At 43.5% G+C, this 14,204-nt stretch overlaps 1 protein-coding gene across 2 annotated transcripts in view; it reads left to right on the forward strand.

Annotated features, from left to right (window-relative positions):
- The window catches only part of MB21D2 (Mab-21 domain containing 2), a 102,051-nt gene extending 89,528 nt beyond the window's left edge, over positions 1-12,523 (forward strand). Inside the window, exons 1-2 of one of the 2 annotated variants that reach the window (XM_087818242.1) lie at positions 9,013-9,122; positions 9,700-12,523. In XM_087818242.1, coding sequence (XP_087674368.1) covers positions 9,702-10,964 — 1,263 coding nt within the window. In that variant the 5' untranslated portion in view covers positions 9,013-9,122; positions 9,700-9,701 and the 3' untranslated portion in view covers positions 10,965-12,523. Of the gene's footprint in view, positions 1-9,012; positions 9,123-9,699 lie in introns of those variants that run through there. The other variant, XM_087818240.1, reaches the window with a different exon arrangement.
- Positions 12,524-14,204: the final 1,681 nt, after the last annotated feature.

The following is a 14,204-nucleotide window of genomic DNA, read 5'->3' on the forward strand; positions in this document are numbered from 1 at the left end:
TTCATGTCTTTTGTTTTTGTTTTTTCACCTCAGCTGCAGCAAATGAGAGAGCTGAAACTCTGTGTCTTGCAACAAAGTCTTCAATACACTTTGAGACTCAGTTGTCAACCACTCTGCCTGCCCAGACAGGGCAGCTTTCAGCCTTGGGTCAGCCTAGATGGTGCCCGTCAGCGCCAGAGTTACTAGATTCCCTGTGGGAGAACAAAAGGCAAAGTTGTGAGTCACTGGTGGTACCTGGGGACAAACAGGCCCTGGGGTGATGCTTTTAATATAGTCTTAACTCCTTGCTAAGCCTCTGTTTCCCCAGAGCTTTCATTCTAGGATTTTAGGACTTGGGAGCCCTTCTAGAATCTCTCAGTGAATGGATGGAGTGAGGGTGCCATCTCCTGGCACTTACTGGGAATTGCTTAGTAAGACAGACTTGCTTTACTCCTGTCTGTTCTTGCACATCAAAGGAAAAGTGTAGTCATAATCTTTTTCAAAAATACCGTATTAGACTTTGATCTTAGATCACACTATAATTATATAGTCATTTTTCTCCTAGTCTCCGGCTATGATTGTTGACTGAAAATTGGTAGTTTGGGAAATGTCCTAGAGTTAAATTATTCTCAGAGAACAAGAGGAGGTGCCTTTGTGTAGTTACCATAGAGTTTGTGGTCAGCTCATTAACAGGCTCCTAGCTTCTCCCTTCCATCTCTTCTGAGTAGGTAGTATGATTTCCATGCTTGCAGATACAGTGGCTCTGAAGTCTTATCATGTCTGGAAGTGACACTGTCAATCTATGTCGCCCTGACATTTTCATCCTGGATGATTCCCGTAAACTCTATCTTTAGGTGATACCTTCATTCATTCCTCCAACTGACTTCTTTTGTGTTAGGTTTGGAGATAGTCCACAGGTCATCAGACAGAGGGACACTGACAGGTCAACAAATGATGGATAGTTGGTCTATGCACTACACTAAAGAAGGTGTGGACAAAGGTCATTGAATGGAGAGATTAAATATGTCATTTGGACTTTTTCCCCATACAATTTAGAGAAACAGGCAGAATAATCTCAAACAGAGGCTAAATGAGAAATGGTACTTCGGTCTTTGTATACAGCTTGAGACATTTACATCTGAATGAAGGGGGTCCATTTGAACAGTCTCCACTCTAAAGGTTGGTTCCTGCAATAAACTGGGAAGCTGCACTCACCTGTGTTTCAACTTTTTCTCCTCAAACCTTGCTCCCCATTGTTTTCTTTGTAGTATGAGGAAGAAGGCCTGTCTCGAAGTAATGTATGAAGTTACATCTCTCCAAAGTTCTCCAGACCTGGAAGAGGTTTTGGAATGTCCCTTGGGAAATGAGAAAAACTGGGTTATCAGCAAGGCAAAAAATGAATAGGCAAGGTGCTACCTCTCAATGCACCGGAAAACACATTTGCTTTTTTGGAGGCAGCTGATGAGCTCTTTTTGAGAGCAGTGCTCAGATCTAGTTTTATAAGATTCATGCACTAGATCTGAGGCTTGATGTGGGAAAGCAAGTAATTCAGTATCATCGGCTTATGCTTCTGTTCTTTTGGCCAATTATACATCTGAGGTGTGATATGATCCAGAATTATTAGCAGAGATGAGCCTGGCCCCCCCCCCCCCCCCGCCCAGTTTTAGAAAGAACCGCCATGGTGTGGTAGCTCATTTGGGAGGTGAGAGAGCAGAGCAGTTGAAACGGAGAAGCAGGAAAAGTCAACAAAGGGGGTCTGTTCATGAGCTAAGTGTACAGACCCCCTGGAAATTTGTGTAGAACCTATCTTAGAATTTTTCTTTTCCTTTTTTTCCACCTTAGAATTTTCCCACCAGAGTCTGGAGAAGCTGGGGCATTTGCCCACTGACTCCTGTCCTCTGTTGGCTGAGGGTTGCCCCAGTGACACCAGTTCTACTGCATTGACTCCCCTGCACATCCTGGTAGATCCTGGAGTAGAACCACTGGCCTTGAGGAGGGAAGCTGCCAGGTGCAGGAAACTACCTATGAAGCTGCAAGTGAAATCAAGAGCAGTCTGGGGACGCGGGGCAGGGCATCAACAGTGTCTCCTCCACACACACCGAAACATACTCATGTATTCACATGTAGGAGGAAACGGTAAAATCAAGGGAAGCCTATAATAATAATAGGGAGTTACTATTAATTTTGTTTACATATTAGAGTAGTGCATATACATTATCAAACGAGAAAGGAATGCAAAATGGAAACCCCCCTGGGCTGGGTCCCAGGCAGAGGTGATTGTGATACAGTTGACCTAATTCAGAACATCTCCATCACAAGTTTATTGCTGCTTCTGATCCTGAGAAAGGTAGTCTGTCATCACTGATACGTTCTGTATCCTTCTGTAGCCCCTTGATGCCATATTGGCAGTACTCTTGCTTTTCACCTGCTATTGTTTTTATCTGTCAAGGATGAGCCTTCTGAAGTGAGCACTCCTTGTAAATGGAAAATCTAGCGTTTGTGCCCTGGGATGACTGCGGGAAACTGCTAAGTGGGGCCAATTAGACTCCCCTTTGCGTCTTCACAGTAAGTTCTGATTGGCAGAAACCATGAGCTTTGAAATGATTCTGAGAACTAAAAAGAAAGGAGAGGGCAGGCCTTAGGGATGGGGAGAATATATTGATAACGTGTGCGGGCACGTGCTGAGCCCCCCGCTCACTGACCGCCAGCTAAGCACCTGACCACACAGTGACTGGGTGTGCCGCCCCTTTTTCCTTCCTGTGCCACCCAACTTCATTTAGGAAACAGGCCCAGGGTGTTGATTATGTTGGCCATAGATGAACTGGACTTGAATCCAGGCCTAGCCCACGTGTGCGCTCTCTGCACAGTGGTTTAGTAGACTTCCAAAACGCCGGCCAGTCTTTAGAACTTGAGTGTTAACGTTAAGAATGAAAATAATGAGAAACCAGGCTTTTTTCCTCCACCTGACTTGGATTATTAATAAGTGATTTTCTTAGACATATGCTGACTATATTTCATGTTATATCCTGTAGCAAGTGTCATGATCCCAGGGTTCTGGTTAATGAGGTATACGAGTTGGAGGAAACAAACCGCACATTCAACAAGCAGTTGCCGTCTACCCCCACGGCCTGGGTTAGCCGCGGGTTAGCCGCGGCAGTGATGAAACCTTGACTACCCGGGCTTCTAGGCTGTTGACTATGATCATATCTTTCATTTGCCGAGCCTCTTTGCCAGTTACTGTGCCAAATGTTTTACACTGTTATCTCATGTAGGAGGGAAAATAAACCGTGAGCACAGCCCCCTGTGATAGTAGGTGTTGAACGTGCTGATGTAAGAATTCAGATCAAGACCCTCCCAGAGGGGACGGGTTACGTGTTGCACAGGGCAGTGGCCCTCAGGGAGCAAGGAGGGGCTGGAACCCCGCCTGGCCTCCGCCGTGGCCTCCGGCAGAGCAGGCACTCCCAGGCCAGCAGCCGGCTGGGGCGGCCGAGGGAGAGCTTGCCCGCTCCTTTCCTTTTCTCTAACATGCTTTGTATGCCTTACGTGTGCTAGAGGTTTTCGGTAGATTATCTTGTTCAGGTAAATCTTCAAAACAACTCTGGGGAATAGGTGTTATTTGGTTAATCCAGTTTTATAGGTGGTAGAGAAAGAGAAGAACATATGGGGAAATTAATGCAATATCTACTATCTGCTTAGACATTTCATATCAACCCGAAAAGGGCAATTTTATAGGGTTTTTGTTTGTTTTAAATAGATGAGGAATTGGAAGCTCAGAGAGGTTAAATAACATGTCAGACTTATTTAAGTAGTAAATGAGAAACCTAGGATTCAAACCCAAGCCTGTCTTACTCTGACAGGCTCTTGCACACATATTAGTGTCAGAATGAGGAAAGATCAAGGAGGACTTCTTTGAGGAGGCATTTTTTGAATCATTTCTGTTACTATATATAATTTGGTCAGTAGGTCATTACCATATGTGAATTAATCAATTTTGGATTTAAATAAAATAACATTCAGTTATCTCAGAAATCATGCCAAATAAAACTGATTCTTTGATTTATGAACATATTACTATAATTATTAATATTAATGACCACTCAGCATATTATTGAAAAGCTGGGAATCTCTATTGGTGTCTGTCTTCTGTATTTCTTGTGTCTAATAGTATATTTATATCAGAGTACAGTACTAATAGCTTCTTGCAAGCCGGGTCAGGTCCATTCTTTCCTACAATTAATGTGGGTGGTCAGATGTGTTCTGCCTGTCCAAGGTTATATTCCAGCTTTGACCAACGAAAGCATAAAGCTGGCACTTTGCCTCGTGACCTCTGCTACTCCCCTTCAGGGCCACTCTGCATTCATGGCAAGTTGGGTCATTGTCTTGGGAGAACAGTATGTATGTGGCATTTTGACCTTTGCCACAAATGTGGAAAGAAGACAACATTGTTAATCTGTCATTAGGGCTGTGTGACCTTGAATTTGTTATTTTTCCTCTTCAAACCTTAGTGTTTTTTTTACAAACATGCTTTGTTAAAATGAGGGACTTCATATATATGATTTCTGGTTATGAATGAGGGAAATGTTAAAATATTCCCCAAATTGAGGACATTAAAAATCCCATAGATGGGTGACTCTGTTAGAAGAAGGTGGCCATGCCTACTTCTCAGAATGTCAGGGAAGCTTGGCAAGGATATTTATCCCTTTGAATCATAAATCATAATATTTTTATAGGAAGGTTTTACTTTGTTGATTAACAACCAAGGAAACTGCTCCCCTGGGAGTGTATCAGAATCACAGAAGGACTTTGTCAACATGGTCCCATTCTGTACCCTCCCCCCATGAAGAGTCATTGCAAGGAGAAGGCGCTGTTGTTGGTGCCACAGTTGGGGCAAAAGGAATAACATTTTCTTACAAAACAACAAATAATATGGAGGTATTCAAGTCCTTTTTAACTTCATAGAAACCTATTTATATATATGGGCAAAGATAAAGAGATAAAATGTATCTGGTTCTGTGCTTTAATGATAAGACATAAACCTTTTACTCCTCTGATAGATTTTTCTCTGCTCACCATAGGTAACAGGTTTTTTGTGTGTTTTTTTTTAAGGAATCTATACAAGTACTAATTTCACTCAGCTACTTGGTATTTATTAAGCTACCTGTCTGATTTCAAATGATGCCTAGTTCCTGTGCCCTGTTATTAGTATTCTGGCATTTTGTGTTTGAGGGATGGAGGTTAGTAATTTGAATTCAATGGAATGTGCTAAAGTTTTATTCATGAGAGTACAAGGGAGTCAGGGACAGAGTTCCATTTTGTACCCTATATTCTAAAGAAAATCAGCAAAAAACACAGTGGGTGACAGGGAACTGATTCCTTCAAGGCCCCAGTAATATTAAGGCCTTCTTAAGCAGAAACTATGAAATAAACTGAAGTCGAGGAGTCAGTGATAGGAACTGAGGCAGTTTTACTTTGTGGTTTAAGAACAGACCTATGCTAATGCTTCCACGAAAAGACCCACCGAGAGGAATAAGCTCTTTCTCCATCCCACCTTTTCTTTGCTTCCAACAAGCTCGGTGGTCTGCGAGCGTCTTCCTTTTGTTGGATAACTTACTGGTACCTAAACAGCCAGAGGCTCTCAATCTTGCCCCCCTGCAATTGCGCAAACATCCTTGGATCAGTTCAGGGGTGGCACTGGCTGGAACTGATGCCTACAGCCAAAGCGTACAACTGCATTTCCCCCCCTTTTTCCTTCCCAGCCCCTGGCTGTGTTTTAGTTGCGTGGCAACCCATCTGCTGTGATAGCTGATGTCAGCTCATTTTCACTTAAACTTGGCCCAGGAAAGTTTTCAAGATGGGCACTTGAGTTTGCATAATGCTGGGGGAAGGCTCCGGTTTATGTTACCAAATCATAAAACTGCAGACTAATGGTCTCTGGCAGGGGAAATATAAATGCAGATCACAGGGGATTAGCTTTCAGAACAGTGTGGCCTTAGGGACTTCGTTTCTAACTTTTTAGGAGCTTAGCAAATGAGCCTCAGCCATATTCTATTTGCTGCTGAAGTTCTCTCTGTGCTTTAAAGGAATAAGAAGTGTCCAAAATTACCCTAACTCCTCAATATTAGCATTTAGCCAAATACTTGATATGCCTGTTTTTGAAAGAAGGGCCAACATTTTCCCTGGGTGCCTAAGCAGCAGTTGGGAGGAAAAAGGAGTCATCTAGTGTATAATAGGTAGAAAAATATTCCTTTAGTCCAGCAGAGGGCAGAAGGGAGTTTTAGCTTTTTCTCACCTATGACTATCCAAATTTGTGACAATCCCAGGCAAAATTCAGGGACATGTTTGTAAACAGATGATTGCCCAGCCCGTTACTGCCTGAGTTATTCTGGTTGTAAAGACAGGCTCTAGTTACTGTGCTCAGAGCCAGTGTGATCCTGTCTATAAAAGGATGCACGGAAGACTGAGTTCTTTATGCCTAAAAGGGGACAATGGCGTTGTACCCAAATAATAGCACCGCTCTCCATTGATTCAGATCTTGATTACTAACCACAGTACGGCAGTTTGCAGTTTTCCCCCATTTATGTTTGTGGCACTCCAAATAGTGCAATGAAAGAATATTTGAAACAAAGGTGAGGAAATTATTTCATTATCAGATGTTTCTCTTTTAATGTAACAGTACCTACATGTAACTCTATAAAATAGTGAAAATGGTTTTCACAACCTACTCTGGCTTCTGAGAAGTCAATATTACCCTCTTACCACTAAGCTGCAACTTGGGGCGGCAGTGTTGGTGCCATTGTCAGATGAGGTTAATACTGAAACATGATGACAATTAAGAAATTAGCCCTGGCCTGCGTACTGCAGGGTCCCAGGTTCAATTCCTGCCAAGGGCACGTACCTCAATTGCAGACTCGATCCCCAGCTCCGGTCAGGGTCCATGCAGGAGGCAACCAGTAGACGTGTCTCTCTCACATTGGTGTTTCCCTCTCCCTCTCTCTCTCTCCCTCTCTCTCTCTCTTTCCCCCTCCCTCTCCCCCCCTTCCATTCTCTCTGAAAAGCGTGGAAAAAATATCCTCAGGTGAGGATTAAAAAAAGAAATGAGCCTTTGTCTTGGTGTTTATATAATTTTAAATCCTGCTTATTAACCTTTGGATTTTAAAAACACTTTTAAAAGGAACATAAATTTTCCACACTGATTTGTAGGGAAGGCTGTTTTTGCTTGGGGTACTATGTTGTATCTTTCTTTTTTCCTGACCTCTTTCTCTCTCTCTCTCTCCCTCCCTCTCTCTCTTTCTTTCTTTTCTTCCTTAGTATGATATAGAGACTTAGATTGGGTTCCCCAGGAAGCAGCCCCTATAATGGACGTGGGATATTTCCTGAGGAGCAGCCCTGGCTCTGCACCTGTGGAAGGAGCAGGGAGGGGAAGGAAGCAGGTCAGGCAGAGGGAGTTTGATTTCCCCGCGGGCCCAGGGTCGGCCTTAGCTCCCCACCGGGAACTCTGCATTCACATGACTCCTCAGAGTGCCCTGAACTGGAGCCCTCCCACGCCAATCAGTTATTGGATGTGTACCCTCCACCCCCACCCCAATCACGGGACAGGGCCTTGGTTGAGGTGGCTCTTTACAGCTCACACAGTCATTAAGGGGTTACAGCACCCCCAGCAGCTGGGACAAGCTGTCCTTTAGTGAAGAAGGTGGCTCATCTAGCACAGGTTGGGTGAGAAAGAGCTCCCAAAATTAGGTACTTTGGATTTTCTTTTTGATAAATTGTTGCCTCTTTACCATTGGATAACTTACTGATTGCTTTAAAAAGAAATTGATAGCTTGCTATATTCCAATCTGTAGGGAAGGAGATGGTACTAAATAAGAGACTTTTTCATGGTTAGTGTGGTTTGAAAAATAGGATTTTAAAGAATGAAAATGAGAATTTTTTTTATTTATAAGTAAGCGTTAAATTCTGAAATATATAGTGGTAGCACAGATACATATATATGGTTTATTTATTTGCATTGGTGTTGTCCTATGAATAACAAACTATGTTGATTAAATGTAATTTCAGAGAATAATGGCATTGTAGTTTGTGGTAGTTCTTTGCAATCGATGGGCAAAAGTTGTTGAATAAATCACAGAAAGTGATGCTGGTCGTCTGTCCGATAGTAAAGCACAGGAGGCAGGGATGGTAGGTTTGTATGCTGTTCATGGAACCGTCACTTATGTCTAGTCTTTATTTCAGCACTTCATGTTTAAGCTCTGTTAATTCCATCTAGCCATTTGTCATTCAGTCATAGTAGCTTCACTTGTGTGCCTCCTGGGTGCGGACCCCTATGCCTGCTTAATGAGACATGGTTCTCACCCTCAAAGAGCTCAGAATATCTTTAAAAAATCACATTTGTAACGTTACCACCAATCTCATCAGAAGAGTATACTATTTGGGAAAATGTTAGGTTCATGATGAAGATCAGTTTTCTAAAAGTTATTTTTTATTGAAAGCTCCAGTTTTTACATTGGCAGTAAATATTTCAGTTGTTTTCATGAAGACAGGCTCATTGTGGTAATTTTTAAACATGAAAATGTCTATCAAATACCCATCTGAATACCCATATTTTATTAATTGTTTTTAAAGTAAAAATGGTCCTGGAGAAAAGCAGCTAATTTAGGCCACAGCTCAGAGTCACATTTTTTTTTTAATTTATTGATTGATTTTTAGAGAAAAAGGATGGGAGGGGGGGAGAGAGAAACACATAGACTTTTTGTTCCACTTATTTATGCATTCATGGGTTGATTCCTGTAGGTGCCCTGACCGGGGATTGAACCTGCATCTTGGTGTATTGGGATGGCTCTCTAACCAGCTGAGTTACCCGGCCAGGGCACATGGGTGCTTTTCTTAGAGACAGCTTTTGTGTTTCAGTATGAAGAGGAAGTGCTTTGTGGTTCCTTCCCATTTCTCACACAGGGTATCAGGATATATGAAAGGTGGCTCAAGAGTTGGCATCTAACAAAACTAAAACTAATCTTTTTTTTTCTTTTTCCCCATTAAGGATTTTCTGAAGTGAAACTGGATTTTTTTTCCATGCCAGTGCATGTCAGTAGCACAGAATCCGGTGACTGCTCGAACGGTTTGGTCCCACCGCCGTGACTAGTGCTAAGGTGTCAGCAGCTTTGCTTTCCCATTGCTTTTGTGCCATCAGTTCAAGTGTCAACACAGTGAAAAGGCAAACACTACATTAGTATTATGAAGAGAATTGTGACTTCACTGCCCCCTGAAAGTGTCCCACTTCCAGTGTTCGGAGCCCAGGTTGACTTTTGCTGGTGTAGAGGACCGTTTTCAGCAGGGAGAGCCTGGGGGGGAGGCTGCTTTGGCAAGAGACCAGAGAGCCTGGCTTTGTTTGACCGCAGCAGAGAGAGACCCGGGAAGGAAGGATTGAAGCTTACTGGGGTTTTCAGCCTGAGCAACTAAGTGGATGGCGATACCATTAACCGAGGTGATGACTGGGGAAGAGGAGCCCTGGTTTATGATCGGAAGTGCTTCTGCTGTCACTGAGAGAAATCTATTATAATTCTCCCACTTGGAAAAGGGTGGATTCAAGCTGGGCCGGTGCTGGAGCCTAAGGTCCGGTTTTGCACAGATGACGAGTGGTGGCTTTTGGAGGCTCCGCACATTCTGTATTAATGCGTGGCTCTCGTGTCTGCTTCCTGTAATAGTACTTTCTCTTTCTGATTCTAGGAATGGTGCAAAAGCTGGACCAAAAGCTTCCAGTGGCCAATGAGTACCTGTTGCTCTCTGGAGGAGTCCGGGAAGGCGTGGTGGACCTGGACTTAGATGAGCTTAATATCTATGCCCGGGGTACTGACTACGATATGGACTTTACCCTTCTGGTGCCAGCCCTTAAGCTGCATGACCGTAATCAGCCTGTGACACTCGATATGCGCCACTCAGCCTTGTGCCACTCTTGGCTGAGCCTCCGGCTCTTCGACGAGGGGACGATCAGTAAATGGAAAGACTGCTGCACCATCGTGGATCATATCAACGGTGCCACCAACTACTTCTTCTCCCCAACCAGAGTGGCCGACTGGTTCTATGACTCCATCAGCATCGTCCTGTCGGAGATCCAGAAGAAACCCCAGCGTGGGATGCCAAAGGTGGAGAAGGTGGAAAAGAACGGGACCATCATCTCCATCATTCTGGGTGTGGGGAGCAGTCGCATGTTGTACGACATTGTCCCGGTGGTGTCCTTCAAAGGCTGGCCTGCGGTGGCCCAGAGCTGGCTCATGGAAAACCACTTCTGGGATGGGAAGATCACGGAGGAAGAGGTCATCAGTGGGTTTTACTTGGTGCCTGCTTGCTCCTACAAGGGGAAAAAGGACAACGAATGGCGGCTGTCCTTTGCCAGGAGCGAGGTGCAGCTGAAGAAGTGCATCTCCAGCAGCCTCATGCAGGCCTACCAGGCGTGCAAAGCCATCATCATTAAACTGCTGTCCCGGCCCAAGGCTATCAGCCCCTATCACCTGCGGAGCATGATGCTCTGGGCCTGCGACAGACTGCCCGCCAACTACTTGGCTCAAGAAGACTATGCAGCCCACTTTTTGCTGGGCCTCATTGATGACCTGCAGCACTGTCTGGTCAACAAGATGTGCCCCAACTACTTCATCCCTCAGTGCAACATGCTGGAGCACCTGTCGGAGGAGACCGTGGTGCTCCAGGCGCGGAAGCTGTCGTCTGTGCGCTCAGACCCCGCGGAGCACCTGCGCACGGCCATCGAGCACGTCAAGGCAGCCAACCGGCTGACGCTGGAGCTCCAGAGGCGAGGGAGCACCACCAGCATCCCCTCCCCGCAGTCGGACGGAGGGGACCCCAACCAGCCCGACGACCGTTTGGCCAAAAAACTGCAGCAGCTGGTGACTGAGAACCCGGGGAAGTCCATCTCTGTCTTTATTAACCCCGATGACGTCACAAGGCCCCATTTCAGAATTGATGATAAATTTTTCTGAGCATTTTGCTGCCTTTTCCCCCTCCTGGTTCTGAAACTCACATCCTGTGTCATGTGGTTTGTGCCGCTCCGCTGTCTTTCCGTTTTTACACATCCAGCCCCGATTGGATGTGAAGGACGCAGTTGAAGTCTCCTGTTTCTGCAGGACGGTGCAGGCTCTGAAACAGTATATTACTATTTCTTATTCTGCCTCTGGTTTTGTTTACTGTTTATAGTTATTGTCACATAGTTTTTTGGTTTTTTTTTAAAGAAGAACTTGAGCCATAGACGAAGATGCCCATGAATTCTCTTGCTTTGTCCTGTTTCATACTTTCTGCGAATTTGTTAATGGGAATGGGGAAATAGACCTCTTTCTGACACATAAGGATTCTATTATTTTTTGTTTTGGTTTATTTGTCTTTATTTTTTTTAATGAGCTGTCATCACTACAGCTATCTGAGAATCTCCTGAACCTGGGAACTACCTGGTGTGCTAGGCGGATCGAATTCTTTTCACCAGTGGCCAGAGTAGTTTCCCCTTTCCACCAAACACTGTCGACTTCGAAACTGATAATGCTACAATTCTGTTTTGGAGCAACTTCATTGAATGTAATTGTCCTCAGATCAGAACTTTGGATGGTTTGGAGGGTGTGTTTGACAGCTTTCCAAACAGAATTAAGGTTCCCAAATGGTAGTTTTAGTGTGTGTAATTATTTGAAGCCTTATTTAAACCTTATTAAAGAACATACCATTATAATTGTTATTTGCACTAATGAAACCATTGCCATTGTCAGAGTTCCCATGTGTGTGTTTCAGTATAAATTGACATTCTCTGTTGAAATGCTATCTTTTTTGTTTTTAGCCCATTTCTCTCAATCAGTGGAGGGATTCTTTACACTTGTTTACTTCTTTAATTGTGGGCTCCTGTTTTGCCCTCTCTGATGGTCCTGGTTCCTGTCTTACTGAGAGAACTTTTTAAAGCTTTATACCTGCTGAGTGACTTTACCTGAAGCTGGGAAAATATATACTTGATAGAATAGGTGTCTTTGTATGTATTTCTTTTGGGGTTATAAGGGTAAGCTTTTTTTGTAAAGTCTCTTTGCTTCTACTGAGAGTTTTGAGGAAAACTGGCAGGAAGAATTTACAATCCCCAAATAGAAGATATGCCTGTTCCAAAGCAGGTCGGCTATAGAGCAGAAACCAGGATGTCTCTGTGGGCAGCAGCCATGGTGTAGAGCTATCCCATCTTCATGAATAAAATTTCCTGCCATGCGTAGGTGCCACAAAGCATTGGCTCCGTTTTGGTACGGACTCACTGCCAGCTGTGGTGGTTGAGAGGTCAGGGGCCTGCTGATCTCTCAAAGAATGACCTCGATGTCTACTATTGGGAAAGTCAAGCAACATTGTGGTTTTGATCTTGAATGTCCAGACTTACAGGTTCGATTGAAATCAGGCATATGTGGTGGTCCTGGGGTTTTGCATGGGAATTAATGTAATGTTTATAAATGAAAATGAAATCATCCAACCATCTTAAGTCAAACATAAAAATAATCATAATAAAAGAAACATACTGGCCTTGGAATTTTGTTGTTGCTGCTGTTGTTAGTTTGTAATGAGGCTACTATTTTCTTGTTAGTAATTCCAACAGTAATTTTCAGTAAAATTGGGGCTTACTATTATCTTTGAGACCAGATTTTCCTGTAGTGAACACCCAGTATTCTTTCTTCCCTTCCCCTATTTGTTTTTTTTACTAGTATCTACCTGTCCTCCACATAATCTATGTCCTTCTTGGAAAATGACTGTATCCCAAGCTCCAAACTGCACCGATTGGTGTAGGCCAGTAGACATAACCATTTCCCTGGCCACAGTCACTCACTGGGCATTGGCGTGGAATGTAAGCTGCTCCAATCAGACATGCTCGGGTTCCAGATCAGGATGCTGGGCAGAGCATGCACTCTGGATATGAAAGACGAAGCCCTTGGCCTCTGTCACTCTCACAGCTGTCACAGAATCATGACTAGAGTCAGCCTGAGGATGAAACTGACACTGGGTGACAGTGAGATGGGGAGTGGGTAACATAAGTCACCACACTCTGCCCTACCCCCTCCCAAGTCTGAGACTTCTCCTCCCACTGGACTTTCTACTTAAATGAGTCAACACTAGTTTTTTGGTTTTTTTTTAATACTCACCTGAGGATGTTTTTTCCATTGCTTTTCAGAAAGAGTGGAAGGGAGAGAGAGAGAGAGAGAGAGAAACATCAGTGTGAGAGACACATCGATTGGTTGCCTCCTGCACGTGCCCTGACCGGGGATTGAGCCTGCCACTGACGTCCATGTCCTTGACCGGAATCCAACCTGAGACCCTTCAGTATGTGGGCCAACACTCTAACCACTGAGCAAAACCTACTAGGGCAACACTTAGCTCTTTTAGCAGTTTGAATGTGGTTCAGTTCATCAAAATATTTAAATTGGCACACTAAACTCTCGAAGTGTATTTAAACTATTTAAGTTGTTTGTCTCTTTTCTTTCTAGGAATAGATATCAAGGGTATCCATGCATTTTATCTAAAAATTGGTTTATGCTATCTGATTTAATTAATTCCAAAGATTAGCATAGCCTCTATAACTAATAAATATTTACCTGGTGAAGTCTGTTAAAATTTATTATACTTTGACCTTTATGCTAAACTTCCTGAGTTAAAAGAAATTGTTATAAACCACTGAAGTAGCAGGCACATTCAAAGGCATTGGCTCCCTTCAAAGCCAAGTCTACACTGCTGCTATACCTGTGTTTTGAATTGGCATCTCCAATTAAGTCACCAACATTTACGGTATTTCAAATGCTGTTTGCAGACAATATTTTGTTACAGGTGTCATAAGAACCTAGCTTCAGTGATCTTTTTGGCACCTTTTTTTTTTTTCTCCTTTTGCCACCTCAAATTCTAGTGAGGAACTCTACAAATTCTTGCTAAACTTCATTGAAAAGTCCAGAGGCCCCTGGGATCTAGTAATTTTAAAACTTTTTTTAATTCCTGGAATTACGATCAGCACTATAAACCTAAGACTCAAGCCAGACCCCGTGTTGAAGGTAGGTAAAAATAGGATGGAGCTGATACCTTTCCTTGTCTGGAACTTAGAAAATCATTGAACTACTAACCTTTCTTCTGAAGCCGAAACACTGGTAAAATCACTTCTGTTTCAGGTACAATGTAAAATGCCTTGAGGCTGGAGTCAGAATTTCAGCTTTACTTATAAGTGATTTTTT

The sequence above is a fragment of the Miniopterus natalensis genome, chromosome 6 (assembly GCF_054644295.1).
Source record: "Miniopterus natalensis isolate mMinNat1 chromosome 6, mMinNat1.hap1, whole genome shotgun sequence".
NCBI classification, from domain to species: Eukaryota; Metazoa; Chordata; class Mammalia; order Chiroptera; family Miniopteridae; genus Miniopterus; species Miniopterus natalensis.